The sequence below is a fragment of the Panthera uncia genome (assembly GCF_023721935.1).
Source record: "Panthera uncia isolate 11264 chromosome B2 unlocalized genomic scaffold, Puncia_PCG_1.0 HiC_scaffold_24, whole genome shotgun sequence".
NCBI classification, from domain to species: domain Eukaryota; kingdom Metazoa; phylum Chordata; class Mammalia; order Carnivora; family Felidae; genus Panthera; species Panthera uncia.
The window spans coordinates 3,948,680-3,967,755 of record NW_026057580.1 but is presented as its reverse complement, the minus strand read 5'-3'; the positions used below and the strand labels follow the sequence as shown (position 1 = coordinate 3,967,755).

At 37.1% G+C, this 19,076-nt stretch overlaps 1 protein-coding gene across 1 annotated transcript in view; it reads left to right on the top strand.

Moving 5' to 3' along the window:
• The window catches only part of DNAH8 (dynein axonemal heavy chain 8), a 324,054-nt gene that overhangs the window by 80,256 nt on the left and 224,722 nt on the right, over positions 1–19,076 (top strand). The window contains exons 23-27 of the mRNA XM_049652745.1: positions 2,820–2,926; positions 8,617–8,692; positions 9,862–10,054; positions 17,418–17,614; positions 18,183–18,309. Of these exons, the coding sequence (XP_049508702.1) occupies positions 2,820–2,926; positions 8,617–8,692; positions 9,862–10,054; positions 17,418–17,614; positions 18,183–18,309 (700 nt within the window). The remainder of the gene's footprint in view (positions 1–2,819; positions 2,927–8,616; positions 8,693–9,861; positions 10,055–17,417; positions 17,615–18,182; positions 18,310–19,076) is intronic.

The window sequence follows — 19,076 nt, the reverse complement described above, 5'->3', positions numbered from 1 at the left end:
GTTCATTTGTTTTGTTTTGTTTCAGATTCCACATATGAGTGAAATTGTATGGTATTTCTCTCTCTTAGTCTGACTTACTTTGCTAAGTATAATCCCCTCAAGGTCCAGCCATGTTGTCACAAATGGAAAGATTTCATTCTTTTTTTAAGGCTGAGTAGCATTCTACTGTGTAAATATACCACACCTTCTTTATCCATTTATCTATCAATGGACATTTAGGTAGTTTCCATATCTTGGCTATTGTAAATAATGCTGCAGTGAACATAGGGGTGCATATATCTTTTTGGAATAGTGATTTCATATTTTGGGGACAAATACCCAGAAATGAAAGAGCTGGGTCATGTGGTGGCTATATTCTTAATGTTTCCATAGTGGAAAAATTAACTGACTGAGCCACCCAAGTGCCCCTCATTTAAAGCAATTATTGATTAGAATATACCTATTGCCATTTTGTTAATTGCTTTCCGGCTATTTTTGTAATTTCTCTCTGTTCCTTTCTTCTCTTTCTCTCTTCTCTTGTGGTTTGATGACTTTATTTAGTGTTCTAAGTTTCTCATTCCTTTCTCATTTTCTTTGTATTTTGCTTTGTGGTTGCTCTGAGGCTTACGTAAAATATCCCATTTGAATAGTAGTCTTTTTAAAATTGACAGTAACTGAATTTAAACACATTTCAAAACTTTACTTTTTTCTGCCCCACTCCTGCTATTTATATTTTTGGTGACACACTTTACATCTTTTTGTTTTATACTTCCTTTAATTATTATAGTTTAGCTAATGTTACTGCTTTTGTCCTTTAACCTTCATGTTTGCTTTATATGTCAGTGACTCACTACCTTTGTTATACATTTACCTTTTCCAGTGATATTTTTACTTCCATATGGTTTGTTATTATTAATTAGTGCCAATATTTTTCAGCATAATGAAATCCCTTTTACGTTTCTTTAGGGCCAGTGTAGTGGTGATGAACTTTAGTGTTTGCTTAACTGGAAAGCTATTAATCTCCCCTTAAATTCTGAATGATAATCTTGCCACCTAGAGAATTCTTGTTTGGAAGTGGTTTTTTTTTTTTTTTTTTTTCCTTTCAGTTCTTTGAGTATCTCATGCCATTTCCTTCTGGCCTGTAAAGTTTCTGCTGAAAAATCTGATTGCCTAATGGGGTTTCCTGTGTATGTAACAAGTTGTTATTTTGTAACAAGGATTATTAAAAAAATTTTTTTAATGTTTATTTATTTTTGAGAGAGATAGAGAGAGACAGAGTGTGAGTGGGTGAGGAGCAGAGAGAGAGGGAGACACAGAATCTGAAGTAGGCTCCAGGCTCCGAGCTGTCAGCACAGAACCCCATGCAGGGCTTGAACTTATGAACCGTGAGATCGTGACCTGAGCCAATGTCGATGCTTAACCAGTTGAGCCACTCAGGCACCCCTCTTTATCCTTAACTTTTATCATTAAAAAATTTTTTTTTTATTTAGAGAGAGAGTGCAAATGGGGGAGAGGGGCAGAGAGACAGACAGACAGAGAGAGAGAGAGAGAGAGAAAGAATCCTAAGCAGGCTCCACACTCAGCATGCACCCTGACGTGGGGCTCAATCCCACAACTGCAAGATCATGACCTGAGCCAAAATCAAGAGTTGGATGCTCAACTGACTGAGCCACCCAGGTACCCTGGCTTTTTATCATTTTAATTATAATGTGTCTTGGTGTGGATATCTTTGGGTTCATCTTATTTGGACTTCTGTGCTTTGTGCACATGGATATCTGATTCCTTCTTCAGACTAGGGAAGTTTTTAGCCTTTATTTCTTTAAATAATTTTTTCTGGCTCTTTCTCTCTCTTCTCCTTGTGGGATCCCTATAAACACTTTTTCCACATGATGTTGTCCCAAAGGTCCCTCATGATAGTTTGATTTTTCTTAATTCTGTTTTCATTTTGCTGCTTTGGGTGAGTTCCACTGCTTTTCTTCCAGCTCACTGATCTGTTCTTCTACTTCATCCAGTCTGCTGTTGAACCCCTCTAGTGTATTTTTCAGTTCAGTTATAGCTTCTCTTTGGTACTTTCTTTTATTTTCTCTTTTTGTTGAAGTTTTCATTGTGTTCATCCATTCTTCTCCCAAGGTTGGTGAGCATCTTTATGACTGTTACTTTCATCTTTATGACTGTTACTTTATGACTATTGCACTTTTTATCAAGTAGATTGCTTATCTCTCTTTCATTTAGTTCTTTTTCTGAAGTTTTTTTCTTGTTCTTTTGTTTGGAACATATTCCTCTATCTCCTCATTTTGCCTAATTCTCTTGTGTTTGTTTCTATGTATCAGATTATTCATCTGCATCTCACAGTCTTAAAGGAGTGGACTTGTGCCCAGAATTTCAGTCTCCTCCCATCACCAGAGCCAGACACTCAAGGGGTGTCTCTTATGTGTGCTCTGTGTGCCCTTCTGTTGTGGCAGGGCTGTGATTGTGGCACAGTGGTGGGTAGACTTGTCACTCAGTCTGGCTGTAGGACATGGCTATGACTGCTGTGATACCATGTTGGGGAAGTTGATCTTGCCATGCCATCATCTTGACCCCAACTTTATTTTTTAAGTTTATTTATTTATTTTGAGAGAGAGAGAAAGAGAGGGAGAGAGCATGTGAGCAGGGGAGGGGCAGAGAGAGAGGGAGAGAGAGAATTCCAAGCTCTGTGGTCTCAGCACAGAGCCTGACGTGCGGCTCAATCCCACAAACTGTGAGATCCTGACCTGAGCTGAAATCAAGAATCAGATGCTTAACCAACTGAGCCACGCAGGTGCCCTGAACCCAACTTTTAATATGATTTCTTGTTACAGGAATGTAAAGAGGTCTATGCTTTTTTCTCTCATCAATTGCTAGACAGTCTTCAAAAAGCTACACGGTTATCTTTGGACACAATGAAAAGAAGAATATTTGTTTCAAGGCAAGTTGAAAATATGCTAAATAAGTATGGTAATGCTATCATAACATAATGCTAATATTACCTCTTATTTTGATAAATTTAAATTTAAAAATATAACATTTATGAAAAGACTATATTAAAATATATGTGTAATACTGTAAGAATAGTGATCAAATGAACAGTCATGTTCCTAACATCCAGGCCAAGACAAAGAACATTGAACACCAGCATTCCCCTTATCAGTCCTTTCTCTGCTCACTCAAATGTAGTAACCACTATTCTGAACTTCATACTTATTATTGTCTTGGTTTTCCTTATAGTTTCCCAAGTTTGTATCCCTAATCAAAGTATTTAATTTTGCCTGTATTTATGCTGTTGTCAGTGTGATGTTTTTGTGATTCATCTATGTTGATATAATTTATTTTCACTTAGGTATAGTTGGAGTATACACAATCTGTTTATTCTCCTGGTGATGGTCATTTGGGTAGTTTCCAGTTTGAAATATTCTGAATAAAGCCAATGTAAACATTTTCATACCTGTCTCTTGCTACACTTGTTAAGAATGGAATAGTTGGGCCATGGGGTATGTGAATAGCTCATTTAACCATGCAGTGCCCAGCCTGAGAGTCCCCATGGCTCCTCATCCTTGCAGACAGTTGGTATTTTTCAATTAGAAAATTCTTGCCAAGAATGGGGTGTGAAATCTCATCTCACTAGGACTTAAATAATCATTTTCTTGGATACTGATGAGATTGAACATATTTTCATGGCTGTGAGCCATTTGTGCCTTCTTTTCCTTGAAGTTTCCTTTTTTTCTTTTGTCATGTCTTGTCTTGACTAGGCTTGGCTTCTTTCCTTCCTTCATTTCTTTATTTTTTGCCAGTTTTTTTCTATTGGATTGGACTTATTTATGGAAGTTCTCAATATATTACTTTGTTGATGATAATATAGCAGATATCTTCTCCCAGTTGCACCTGTCATTTCATTCTCTTTATGGTATCTTCTGCTGAGTTTAAAGTATTCACGTTTATCAATATTTTCTTGGAAACATTAAAATTCATTGATCCTTTCCTTGTGATTTTTATGTCTTTTAAAAGAAATCTTTCCTTACCTCATGACGTCTTCTAAAATTTTATACTTTTGTCTTCTATGTTTAGGGATTTAATCCACATGATATTGATTTTTGTGATTCTGTGAGGTAGGAGGCCAATGTATTTTTTCCCATAATTGTAAGTTAACCAAACAAAAGTTGTTGAAAAATTAACTTTTTTCTTTGAGAGGATTAAATTACATTGCATCTATAGATCAATTTGGAGAGAATTAGCATCCTTATAATATTGAGTCTTCCATCCAGAATCATGATTACCTCTCCATTTAAGTCTTCTTTACTATTTCTTAATGAAATTATATAATTCTCCATGTAAAAGTCTTGCACATTTTTGTTAGATTTATTCATTGGCTAATCATGGCTGAATTTTAATTTAATCACACTGTTAACAGTCTCCCAACGTGATTGTGAACTTGACAAATTTCCCTTCTGTTTTGTTCAGTTCTTGTTTTATGTGTTTTAAGGCTATGCTGTTAGGTGCATTTATATTAGTTAAATTTGCTTAAAGCACCTTATCTTTTATTTTTATTTTATTTCTTTATGCATATTAATTCTAATTCCTCTAATTGTTTTTAGTCTGTCATTAATTTTACCTTACCAGCTTTTTTGGTATATCACTTTTAGCCCTCTATTCAAACCTTACTGTGCAATTTTTTGTTTTATTTCTTAAAAGCATCATATACCTGATTTTTAAATTCAATCTGATTATCTCTGCCTTTTAGTAGAGTTTAATTTGTTTATATTCATTGTAATTTTTTGATATAGTTACACTTATGACATTTCCTTTTGTGTCTTCTTTTTAGTGTCTGTTTTCTTTGGTTCGTTTCATTATCTGTTATTTTTGGGTTGGATCATATTTTCCTTTTATTTTCCTTACTATACTTCAGTTATTTAAGTAGTTAGCCTTAAATTGAGAATACATGTATTTTACTCCAGGTAAAAAAAAAAAAAAAAAAGAAGTACTGTCTATGGTTTTTCAGTTTTCTAGTCTTATTTCTCACTACAAGGGCCTTGGCATGATTTACTCACTGAACAGTATCTACCTCATTATTGCTGCTTGATGTTTTAGTTTTGCCTGTTTTTGAACACGTAAAAATAATTTATTTACTGGCATATTGTAAAACACCTCCAGATTCTTGTGTATTTCTTATATCCCACTGGTTCCTTAGTCAGGGTATATGAGGGGTAAACGCTCTTATTCTTTATTTTAAGTCTGAGAAATGTCTTTTTTGCTCTCACAATTCCATGACAGTTTAGGTGGATAAAAAGTTTTTGTTTGTCTCTCAGCACTTTGAATGTATTTCATTTTTTTCTGACTTATAATGTGCGTGATGAGAAGTCTGCACTAAGTCTAACTAAAGATAGTTTTTTATCCTTGATGTTCTTCAGTTTTCTTTCTTTGTGTGGATTTGTCTTTATTTCATCCTGCTTTGTTCTCAGAGTGCACTTTCTATTTCAAGGTGTCTGGCATTCCTTAATCCTGGAAAATCCTCAGCAATTTCCTTTTCAGTTGTTCCTTCTGGGAAATTCCTTTCTTTCTCTTCTTACAGAACTTTAAGTAGTTGAATGTTGAATAGGTTGACCACATGATCTATTGTTCCAAACAGGATACTGTTTCAAGTGTAGGGGCACTACCCAGATGAAGTGTCAGGGCAGATTTAACCCGTAACTGTTCTGGGAACAATGGACATGCAGTCATCTCAAATCTTAGGGCTTTCAGTCTGTCCTCCCTGTCTCCTAACTACTCTGTCATCTATTTTGTCTTTTTGCCTTTCTGGGCTACGTTATGAGCAAGTATCTCTCTTTCTAGTCTAAAGATCTCATCTCTCTCATCTTAAATATTTCAACTAATACTTTTTCTTATTTTCCAGGTATTGTATTATTTCTTTATTTCTAGTTTAGTAACTTATTATGTTGGGAGAAAATAACTTTCATTTATCTCTTTGAATATTATCAATTTACTTATTTTAGAGTTTGTTCTACTTCTATACATTGATTTTATCTGGAGTGTGTTTTTGTTTCAATTATTAATTCCTTTCATTCTCTTTCTTACTGTAAAACTTATTCATGCCTATTGGGATTTTAGTTTATAGAACTTCACTGAATGAAAGGTGTGTGTGTGTGTGTGTGTGTGTGTGTGTGTTATGTTTCTCTCTCCCACCCTGCCTCCCTATATAGGAGTTTTACTTTTGTCTCCCATGATCCTGGGGACCTTGATATAGACCCGAGTCTTATTTGTTCATGATGTCTGCCCACTGAAGAGATACGGGGCATATGGCAGGTTCAGCCAGGGAGTACACAAGTGACCTGACTTAACTGCTTCCTGGGGATGCTATGGATTTGTTTCATCACCCCAGGCCCATATCTTCTGGAGATGTTATAGCTGCAGACAGTACGTTGATGGACTATGCTTTGTTTTTGCTTTGCCTCTTTACAAGTGGAGGAGGATTACCTTAGCTTCTGGCTTTGAGTAGCAGGCCTGTCTGAGGCCCTATCTCACGTGGAGTGCTTTCAGTGCCTCAGAGTCCACAGGAGCCAACCTTCCACTGTCACTGCCTAATTCCTGACCAGACTCCTGCCCATGCTGTTTATGTGTTTCTGACCCATTTCTGATTCATGGACGTGCTAACCTTGCATTTGAGTATCTTCATGTCCTATATTTTCTATCCATGATTGTTACATATTTGGCACAAAGAGTGGTTTTGAAGTCTGAACTTGCTATGCCACGTTGACGTATAAGTCCTATAGCATTAAGTCATTTTTGAAAAGATACACATGAGCATGATACTGCAACCTCCTCCTTTGTCTAAAATGTCTTTTTCTGGGGCGCCTGGGTGGCTCAGTCGGTTGAGCGTCCGACTTCAGCTCGGGTCACCATCTCGCGGCCCGTGAGTTCGAGCCCCACGTCGGGCTCTGGGCTGATGGCTCGGAGCCTGGAGCCTGCTTCTGATTCTGTGTCTCCCTCTCTCTCTGCCCCTCCCCCGTTCACGCTCTGTCTCTCTCTGTCTCAAAAATAAATAAAAGTTTAAAAAAAAAAATGTCTTTTTCTTACCCTAACACATGAATGCTGGTTAGGTCAGCTTGGATCACAATCTCTTTCTCTCACACTCTGTAAATATTGTTTTATTGGCTTCTTTTGTTCCCACTTTCAGATGAGGGTTCTGCTGTTAATCCAATTTTCTAAATAACACCCTGTTGTTTTGAGCTTATAGGATTTCTCCTGTTTTTCTGGAAATTCACAAATTGTATGTTTTTGTGTAGATAATTTTTCCCATTAATCCTGTCAGGCACACAGGACTCTTTTCAATATGATAAAACAAGTCTCTTCTGAAGATGAGAGAAGGGCTGTGCTTTAATCAACCATATGTAAGATTCATGTGCTGGATCTAGGTAGTAAAGTGTCTCTCGGCTGAGTGACCCTCCGTAAGTTACTCAGCTTCTCCCTACCTTGGTTTCTTCATCTGTAAAATGCAAATAATAATCACAAGATCTGCCTCACATAGTTAATGTGAGCATGAAATGTGTGGATTCATGGAAAGTGCTTGGAAAAGTGCCTGGCGTACATTAAGCAGTCAATAAACATTACTTTTCCCTAATTTTTCCTTGCCTTTTCTTTAAGTAATATCTGTCTCTGTATTTTGCACCTGAAATTTTGGAGAATTCTTTAATCTCTAGTTTGTCAAATAAGTTACTGAATGATCTAGTGTGCTGTTCACTGCCTCTGTCACTTCAGCTGTTTGTTTATACTTTATAAAACTCCTTCTTGTTCTCAGATTGTGCTCTTTTAAATACAGTTTAGACTTGTTTTATTTTTGCATCTTGGATTTCAGAACGGGATTATGAATTAAAGGTCTTTTTCCCTTTGTTTGCTTGCTTTGGTTCAAAGAGTTCCTTCTAATAATATGTAATGTTGGGTCTTCACATTGAACTGTGGAAGCTTTGTGTTACTTATGATTTCCACCCCGCACCCCCCCCCCATCTTTATAAAGGAAGGTGTAGTTTTTCAGTAATGACAGCATTTCCTGCTGTGGAGAGCAATGAGACATTTATTATAATTTTGTTTAGGGTGGGGACAGAGGTCAAGGCGGAGGGAGATCACCAATTTATAGCTCTGATGTGTGTTCTTCATTACTTGCACTTGTGTGTCTGTATGTCTGTACTTCTGCCTGAGCATGAGTATGTTGTTTACAAAAGCAGTTTTTGGAAGGCTTTGACCAGAAACCTCCTGTGTAATCTTGCAAAAAAGTGTATATATGAAAGTATAGGAAGGTATATGCTTTTTGTTGGTGATCTTGTCTGGCATCTGTTACAAGGCTGGGAACAGGCAGTGCTTTTAGTAAACGTTATTAAATGGTTATTACTGAGAGAGAGAGCAACATTAAAATACTAGAAAATGTATAGGAGACTTATATTTTACTTCAAATAACATTAACGTGTTTTCTTAGTTCTCTGAAATTTATGGTTTCATTATGAATAACTTTCTCCATGTAATTTGGTATTTTGAAAATGGTCTTTATTTTTAGGATTGAAAATGGTAGCATAATCAAGCTATTTATGAAACTTTAGGTTAAGTTTTATAAGTTCAATGTGTATCTTATTATAGCCAATATGGACGAAGGCGATCAGAAGATGTTATTTCCTTCATAAAAACTGAAGTGCATCTTGCGATTCCGAATGTGGTAAGTATAATTAATATTCAAGTTAATATAATGATATTCTGGTAACTTTTAAAGAAATATAGGACTACCACTGAACTTTCATTTAGAATAACCTCTCGGTTCTACATATTTTTTAAATGTTTATTTATTTATATTTGAGAGAGAGAGAGGGCGAGCGAGGGAGGGACAGAGAGAGAGGGAGAGAGAGAATTCTAAGCAGGCTTTGCGCTGACACAGGGTTCAATCTCACGGACTGTGAGATGATGACCTGAGACGAAATCAAGAGTCAGACGCTTAACTGACTGAGCCACCCAGGTACCCACTATGTATTTTTTGGTTTTACCCGAATATTTAACAAAAATCAGAATGTGATTTTTATCCATTATAAAATAATTACTCTGTGCAGTTCATGGTGTATTGAAGGATGGTGTAAGAGATGAGTTAAGCATCTCTGTTCAGCCATCAGTTAGCAAGTACTTGAAAAGCATTCTTGCTTTTTCTTTCTTCAAGCATTAAATTATCTAAATAGTCCATCTCAGAAGTCCACATCCCGACAGCAAACACACAGCTGTAAGGTAACCCAAAATGGCAGGATAGAAAGAAAGAGCCTATGCCCTGAGCACATGGACCCTGTGCCTTCTCCCGACACTTATTTTTACCACCGTCTCATGTCTCAGCTGCCAACTGGCATCTGGAACTCCGAGTCACACAGGATGATTGAGGTGCATTCTGTGATGAGCCATAGGATAAGGCCAGGCAGGAACGATCTGTGACTCATCTGTCGCCATCTACATCTACACAGCTTGGCCTCCTGGAGGACAGCTTCTTTGCCTGTTTGGCACAATTCAAAGAACTGAGGTCGGAACGTTGGCAGTATAGCTTCTTCAATCATTTTGCTTCATTGGTATCCAACACACAGTCCACCATTTATGGCCACATCCGGCCGCCCTCATGGGGAAAGTATGACAAGTACTATGCCTGACCTTTTAGCCTGCGGGAAATGATAGAATGGGAAAACTTCAGGATAGAGAAAGTCCACAGTCTACCCTCCTCTAATATCCCTCTCCTCAAAGCAGCCTTCCACTGGGCCAGCTGAGGCTGTCCCACCCAGTGGGGGATGGGCTGGTGAGAAACAGAGGGATGGATGGCATGTGCTGCCAGTACCAGGAATTCATTTATTCTCTCCATAGGTAATCGTTCCTAGTTTGGATGACATTCAACAAGCCATTAACCGTATGATCCAGCTAACCCTGGAAGTCAGCAGAGGAGTGGCTCACTGGGGGCAACAGCCGACCCGTCAAGTTAAGCCTGTCGTCACCAGTCCCAGCCGTACTACTGACCTGATGCATTTAAACACAACAAAACCAGCAAAGAAGGAAGAGAGTAAGAGTATTAAAGCACATCTCCAATGAATAGAATCTTAGAATTACAACAACTAGTAAATCATCTTTATGATTGTTCCTGGGTATGACAGCATATAGATTTTAAAAATTATAATTCCAGTGCAGTTAACATACAGTATTATATTAGTTTCAGGTGTACAGTATAGTGATTCCACAATTCCATATATCACCCAGTGTTCATCAAGGTAAGTGTGCTCTTAATCTCCTTCACCTATTTCACCCAGCCCTTAAGCCACCTCCTCTCTGGTAACCATCTGTTTGTTCTTTATAGTTAAGAGTCTGTTCCTTGGTTTGTCTCTTTTTTTCTGTTTGTTTGCTTTGTTTCCTAAATTCCACATATGAATGAAATCATATTTTATTTGTCTTTTTCTGACTGGCTTGTTTCACTTAGCATTATACTCTCTAGATCCATCCATGTCATTGCAAATGACAAGATCCCATTCTTGTTTGTGGCTGTCATTTTTATCATGCTTATTTGTAAATTTTGCTTTAAAAGTAAAAAAATGAGTGTTCTCCATCTTCCATCATAAACATAACATACAGACATTTCCATCTATGTTTGGAAATAGGGAACAAAGATTTTTATCATTGTTCCACTATCGTAATCTTAGATTCAGAGGAAAATTACAACTAGGCTTAGTACGAATTCTACTTTCAGCATTGTAGTTGGACCAATGAATTTAGTTTGCCAAAACATGGTGCTTAGAAGTTCTGGGTCGTATGTTCCTTGTACCTGAAGTACCTATAAGCTATTCCCTTAAGTAATCATGGGTGTGATATGGCACTGACCCAAAGTTCCGTGGACACTTTTGGACACTTTCTTCTGTAGAAAGCCAAACTATTTTTGATAAGTAAAAATTGCATATATTTAGGGTATATGGTGTGATTTTTTTGATATATGTATACATTGTGAAATGATTACCACAATCAAGACAATTAATATGTCCATCACCTCCTACAGTTACCATTTTTTTATGTGTATGTGTATGGTAAGAAGATTTGAAATTTACTCTCTTAGCAAATTTTGCGTATACATTAGTATTATCTGTGGGCACCATGCCATGCTGTACATTAAATTTTGCTTGTTTTCACATGTGCTGATGAAGTTGCCAATCTACTTTCATTAACCTAGGTCAGCTGAGGAGACTCATTTCGTTCTTTGGAAGTGTTCTGCTTTGACCTGCTACTGGGAACTAGAGGGAAGGAATTGTGGTCTAAAGGAAAAAGATTAGGCCACTGTCCTGGCCATATCCCTGCTGGATTCCATTACATGGCTCATAAACACAGCCCTGCCAGATGTCCTGATTACGATGAGACCTGTATTTTCCAGATCATAAGCAATAGACTCACCTGTGATCATCCTCCATGGCTTCCCCACAAAGGGCTTTTGTAGATTTGGAGGAAAGCTGAAGCCAGACTAGATTCAAACTGTCCAGCTTCTTATTTTCTGAGAACCTTTTTTAACATGGGCAATTAACATTCTTGCCTTTACAACTAGGTTTGTGTTTAGTACTCCGTTAAAAAAAATTCAACAATATATTGTTTAGAGATAACAATGTTGGTTTCTCTTCAAAGAAAATTCGGGATCCCGGTTACCTCTGGGAGTAAGGAAGGAATATGTAATTTTAGAGGACCTAGAGAGGACAACTGATATATTGTCACCATTCTCTCCTTAACCTAGGTGCTGAGAAAAAATTGAAATAATTTTTCTTCTTATTTAATACATGTTTTATATATGTCACGTTCTTCTTTAACTACTGTCTTATATGCTTCTATATATATGATATATTTTAGTCACCCATACACATCCTTTTATCACACTAGGAATATGAAAGATTTTATGCTAATGATGTCTGTGGAAAAATTTAGAAGCATTTATTTCCATTTAAACTGAAGAATAAACAAGGAAGCCTGCTATCATTACTTTCATTCAATATTTTATTGAAGCAATCAGATGATAAAAAGAGATAATTGGAAAGGAAGACTAAGATTGTCCTTATCTAAAGATCATCCAACAAATCTAGAAATGACTATTAGAACTAATAGGTTCAGTAATGTTTTTGTGTAAGAGACCAACACACAAAAGTGTTTCTACAATGGCTAATAATTCAACTAGAATGTAATAGCATTATATGCCAATTATATCTCAATAAAGCTGGACAGAATGTAATAGAAAAAAATAGTTTTTCAATAACCACAAAACCATAAGGTACTTAATAAATAAATGTAAAAAATATTTGCACAGCAGTTTTGGAGAAAATAATTATTATTTAATAGCATAATGGAAGATAGGAATAAACCTACAACCTGAAGAACTCAATTTTTTAATTTGCAAATTCAGTACAATTCCAATGAAATCACAACAGAACTTTTTCTATAATTTGTCAAATTAATTTTCATTACTTTTGCAAAATTATGTGGAAGTGCAAAAGCCAAAAATAGCTCAAAATATTTATGAAGAAAAACAGGGTAGGGGTCCTGTCCTGCCACATAGAAAGAAGTATTATTAAGCCAGACTAATTACGACAATTTCTTAATGGTCCAAGGATAGAGAATAGATTAATTAAATGGGACAGAGGGTGCAGGAACACTCATATGTATGAAAATTAGATATATAACACAGGTAGACTTACAAATCAGGGGGGAAAGAATGTGCTATTTATTTAATAAATGATACTAGGAACTTTTATCCATATGGAAAAACTTAAATTACATCACAAAAGTATCTCAAGGGGTGCCTGGGGAGCTCAGTTGGTTAAGTGTCCAATTCTTGATTTCAGCTCAAGTCATGATCTCATGGTTCATGGGGTAGAGGCCCATGTTGGGCTCTGTGCTGGCAGTGGGAAGCTTGCTTGGGATTCTCTCTCTTTCTCTCTGTGTCTCTCTCTGCCCTTCCCTCACTCATGCTTGCTCTGTCTCTCTCTCTCAAAATAAACAAACAATAAACAATAAAAGTATCTTAAATTCATATCCATTATTCTATATTCTGTAACACTGTTAAAAATATACGTATTCTATTACACTGTTGGAGTCAAACATAACACCATATATTTATGACATTAGGGTAGGTAAAAATTCTTGAGACCTACAAAGCTCAAACTACAGAAGAAAATATGTTTAAATTTGACTTCTTTATATTTAAAAACATTCTTTAAAGGATCCTTACTTTTAATGACAATGCTGGAACCCTTACCCAAATGTTAGCAAATTGAATTCAGAAACATATAAAAAGGAGGCTATATTATAACCAAAAGAGGTTTATCCCAGAAATACAAGATTTTTAGAAAATACATCCTGTTAATAGAATAAAGGACAAAATCACATGATTACCTCAGCAGACACAGAGAAAGAATTTGTCAAAATCTACCTCTTTCATGTTAAACTTAAAAGTGTGGGGATAGAATTGAACTTCTTCAACCTGATGAAGGGCAGCTATGAAAAACTTAGAGCCAACATCATACTTAATGGTGAAAGACTAAATTATTTCCCCCTAAGATCAGGAGCAAGTTAAGAAAGCTGGCTTTCCCTACATCTATTCAACATTATACTGGAGATTCAATCCCGTGGATTTAATAAGAAATTAAAGATATACAGATTAGAAAGGAAGAAGCAAAACTGACTTTATTTAACATATAACATTATCTTGTATGTAAAAACATCCTCGGGAATACATGCACATACAAAACTGTTAGAATTAATAAATGAGTTCAGCGAGTATGCAGGATATAAGGTCGACATACAAAGCTCAATTGTATTTCTAACTACTTGGAATGAACAATCTGAAAATGAAATTAAGAAGACAATTTCATTCATAATACTATCGTAGAGAATAAATTTAACTGAAGAAGTGTAGGGGCCTGTACATCGGAAGCTACAAAACATTGCTGAAAGGTAACACCATGTTCATGGATTGGAGGAAGACTCAGTACTGCTAAGATAGCCATTCTACCAAATTGATCTATAGATTTGGTGGACTTTCTATCAAAATTTAGAAAGCTGTTTTGCAGAAATTGAGTTGATCCTAAAATTTGAATAGGAAATAGGGAAATGCGAGGAACTATAATAGCCAAAATTAGTTTGAAAAAGGATAATAGAGCTGGAATACTTGATTTCAAAACATACTACAGAGTTATAATAATCAAAGCCGTGCAGTATTGGCCTAAAGATAGGCATGTAGATCAGTGGGACAGACTAGGCAATCCAGAAATAAACTTTAGAGTCAGCTGACTTTCTGAAAGGATATGAAGTAAAAAAATGGGGCAAGTGATTGTCTCTTCAACACACAGTGCTGGAACAATTAGATATACATATGCAAAAAAAAAATGAAGTTGGACTCTTAAACCATGCAAACGAATTAACTCAAAGTCAATTATACAAGGACTAAAGCTATAAAAATTTCTTTAGAAAGAAATTTAAAAATTTTAAGAAATTAGTGATTTGGGGTTATATAAAAATTTCTCAGGTATGACAGCAAAAACATGATCATGACAAGGAGAATGGACAAACTGGACTTCAGTCAAAGTAAAAATGGTCGCTCTTCAAAAGACACCATTCAAAACATTAAAAAGGGAAGCCATATATTTGGAGAAAATATTTGCAATGCATACATCTGGCATAAAGTACTTGTATTCAGAATATATAAAAAACTCAAACTGAATAATAAGACTATCTCCCTCCCCAAGTGGTCAGAAGATTAGTTCAACAAAGAAGATGCATGAATGGCTAAAAAACACATGAAAAGAAGCTCAACTCCGTTAGTATTAGGGAAATACACATTAAAACTATGACGATCTACCACAGCACACCTATTAGAATGGATAAAAATTTTTAATAATCTTCAATACCAATTGTTGATAAAGAGCCTGAAACTTTAAGGCATCGCTGGTGGGAATGTATATAAAGGTACAGCCACTTTGGAACCAGTTTGGCACGTCCTTAAAAAGTTGAACATACCTGTACCATTTGGCTCAGGAATTCCACCCCTAGGAATTTATCCAAGACAAATGAAATCATATGTCTGTGTAAAGATGTGAATGTTTATGCTGCATTATTTGTTAATAGCTTCAAATTGCTAGCAAACCAGATGTCTAAAAACTGATCAATGGATAAACAAAATGAGGTATATCTACACAGTGGGATGCTTCTGTGCGATAAAAGGGAAACAACTACCAGGACATGCAACATTAGTTACTTAGTTAATTCAGCCAAATACTGTGTACTTTCTTTTGCTTTAATTTTGATTAAAATTAAAACAAAAGAGCAAATGAGTGACGTGGTCTTCGAGGGGACTGGCAAATTCACCAGGGATGTCCTTTTTAGAGATGCTTCTGAGCTTCAGCTAATTATTGCCATGCAGGAACATGGACCCTGTACTACCAGATTAAATCTTTAAAAAAATTTTTTTAACGTTTATTCATTTTTGAGAGACAGAGAGAGACTGAGCATGAGTGGGGTAGGGAGCATGAGCGGGGTAGGGGCAGACACAAACACACACACACACACACACACATGCATGCACGCACACATGCACACACAGAATCCACAGCAGGCTTCAGGCTCTGAGATGTCAGCATAGAGCCCAATGTGGGGCTTGAACCCACAAATTGTGAGATCATGACCTGAGCTGAAGTCAGATGCTCAACTGACCAAGCCCCCCAGGCACCCCCCAGATTAAACCTTTTTAATTTTTTTTTGCATATATTTATTTTTGAGAGACAGAGACAGCATGAGCAGGGGACGGGCAGAGAGGGAGACACAGAATCAGAAGCAGGCTCCAGGCTCTGAGCTGTCAGCACAGAGCCTGATGCGGGGCTCGAACCCATGAACCGTGAGATCATGACCTGAGCCAGAGTCGGACGCTTAACCAACTGAGACACTCAGGCGCCCCAAGATTAAACCTTTTTAAAAGAGAAGTTGAAAATCTGGAATTGCACATGAAATATCATGATTTTTAATTGTTCACAACTGTTTTGAAAAAGTAAGGCATTATTTGGACCAAATAAAAGTATTTGTATAGTCTCTGTCTGATGGGGAATACTTGACAATTTTGATCAAGGCAGTGACATGATCAGATTTTGGCAAGAGATGTTTATGGTAGTGGCTAATAGTGATTGCATGATCTCTATATACCGGATGCTGAGCTGAGGACAAACATAAATTGTCTCATTTAATCCTCACAAGTATTTCCATGAAGACTGGAAAGATTGCAGCTGCTCTGGAAAAGTGTGGAGGTTCCTCAAAAAATTAAAAATAGATCTACCCTATGACCCCGCAATAGCACTGCTAGGAATTTACCCAAGGGATACAGGAGTGCTGATGCATAGGGACACTTGTACCCCAGTGTTTATAGCAGCACTTTCAACAATGGCCAAATTATGGAAAGAGCCTAAATGTCCATCAACTGATGAATGGATAAAGAAGTTGTGGTTTATATATACAATGGAATACTACTTGGCAATCAGAAAGAATGAAATAAGGCCTTTAGTGGCAACGTGGATGGAACTGGAGAGTGTTATGCTAAGTGAAATAAGTCATACAGAGACAGGTACCATATGTTTTCACTCTTACGTGGATCCTGAGACACTTAACAGAAGACCATGGGGGAGGGGAAGGAGAAAAAAAAGAGAGGGAGCGAGGCAAACCATAAGAGACTCTTAAAAACTGAGAATAAACTGAAGGTTGATGGGGGGTGGGAGGGAGGGGAAAGTGGGTGATGGGCATTGAGGAGGGCACCTGTTGGGATGAGCACTGGGTGTTGTATGGAAACCAATTTGACAATAAATTTCATATTAAAAAAAAACTGGCCAAAGGTTATATGGGTAATAAGTATGGTGCATCTCTTTTAACCACCATACTGTTCTATAGAGCAACAATTGTAGCTCTTTTGACCTTTCTTTCCTTGAAGGACTTATGCGGCGGTGGGGTGGGGATGTTTTAATCAGTGTCTTTAAGTTCTGTTCTCTGAAAGTAATTTTCCCACATTAAAGAAATCTAGGCCTCAAAATCTGACACAGTGGTTTAGGCAAGCCATAGGAGACTCATAAATACAGAGAACAAACTGAGGGCTGCTGGAGGGGTGTTGGATGGGGGGATGGGTTTAGTGGGTGATGGGCATTAAGGAGGGCACTGTTCGGGATGAGGACTGTGTGGTGTTATATGCAAGTGATGAATCACGGGAATCTACTCCTGAAGCCAAGACTACACTGTATGTCAACTAACTTGAATTTAAATAATAATAATAATAATAAAAGAAAATCCAGCTTGAAAGAAGTCTGTAAATATTAAAATTGGTAATATTTGAAGTTGCATATAGAAGTTATCTCTATAAAACCATCTGTTTTCAGAGTCTGTGGAAGAAGTAATTACTGCAAGAAAGCTGAAGAATTTTTATCCAGGGGTAGCGGAGCACAAGGATATTTCCAAATTGGTCCTCCTCCTTTCTTCCTCTGTGAATTCTCTACGGAAGGTGGCTCATGAGGCCTTGCAGGACTTTCAAAAGTACAAGATGCTCTGGACAGAGGACCGAGACGTGAAAGTGAAGGTGTATTTTGGCTACTTGTGATGCGGTTTGGGTTTGAATTGTTTATATCTAACGTGTGTGAGAGAAGCAGGAAAGTATCAGAATGATGACAGGAACTCATGAGCAGAGGTCAAGAACCTGAAAAGGCCAAGCATCTAACATAGTGGATTTTGTGCCGTACTCACAGTGACACTCTGAGGCAACTGAGGGTAATGAGGCTCAGGCAGGTTTTGTTTAATTTGTGTAAACAGTTGGGTACCAGTTACGTTCCAGACATTCAGAGGCTGGGTATTCAAGGGCGTGTCACGCTTACATAGATTCAACTGTATTTTTGGTTAGAGACTTAAGGACACATGAATAACTCAGTTATTCATGGTAGACTATGAAATTCCCTCACTTGGCCTCATCTCCTCATCTTCTGGTACTACCAGTTCATCCCTCTCTTTACTGAGCTACTGGCCTGACATGCAAATGGAAAAATATATAAGGAAAAAAAAAAGAAAGAAAAAGAAAAAAAAAGAAAAAGCAGTGTGAAATTTATACTGTCCAAAAGTTAAAGAAAACATTGTTTCCTGTTTCCTTACTACAGGAGTTTTTGGCTAACAACCCCTCTCTGACTGAAATCAGATCAGAAATTCTACATTTTGCTACTTTTGAACAGGAGATTGATGAGTTGAAGCCTATTGTTGTTGTAGGAGCACTTGAACTGCATACAGGTATTTTTAAAATGTGATGTAAAGTGTCTGTATTTTCATATGAAATGTTACGTTATGTAGAAAGCAGTTACTAAGCTACCTTTCATATACATATATGGTATACATATATACATGCATATATGTTATATATAATATGTATGTTATATAATATATTATTATATATTCTTTGTACATAATATACAAGGGTGGCTTAATACAATCAATACACTGCCCAAGTCCTCAATTGGCAAACAACTAAACTACACGTGAAACACTTTTTGGGGTTACTATGAGGAGGGAGTTGTATACATGAGATAGGAAGGAGTCAGACAGTTTGAGGTTTCCTGAGAAGCTAATCCACTTGGGATTAGAATATCACAGGATGATGAGACAGCCATTCAATACCTGAAATACAAAACCCAAGCTAATTTTACTGGACTAAGGGAGAGCTGTGCTGCTCAGGCACAGTGTTCTCCACAGAGCACACTGCCCCATCTCATATAGGGTGTCTGGGCGGCATGGAGCTCAAGCACTATGGGTGTAGATAGGTTAACATCACCTATAGAAGGATGCTTACTCAGGTGAGACTGTTGTTGATGGGTTGGTGCTTGGAGGTGGGCTTATTGAATATGTTCTTTCTGATTGGTTGACATTCAGAAGGGAGGGGCTGGTGCTGATTGGTTGGCAAAAGCATGGGAATTGAGGTCTGTTGGTCTGCGATTTGGGTTTAAAACTGGGTTGTGGGGGCGCCTGGGTGGCGCAGTCGGTTAAGCGTCCGACTTCAGCCA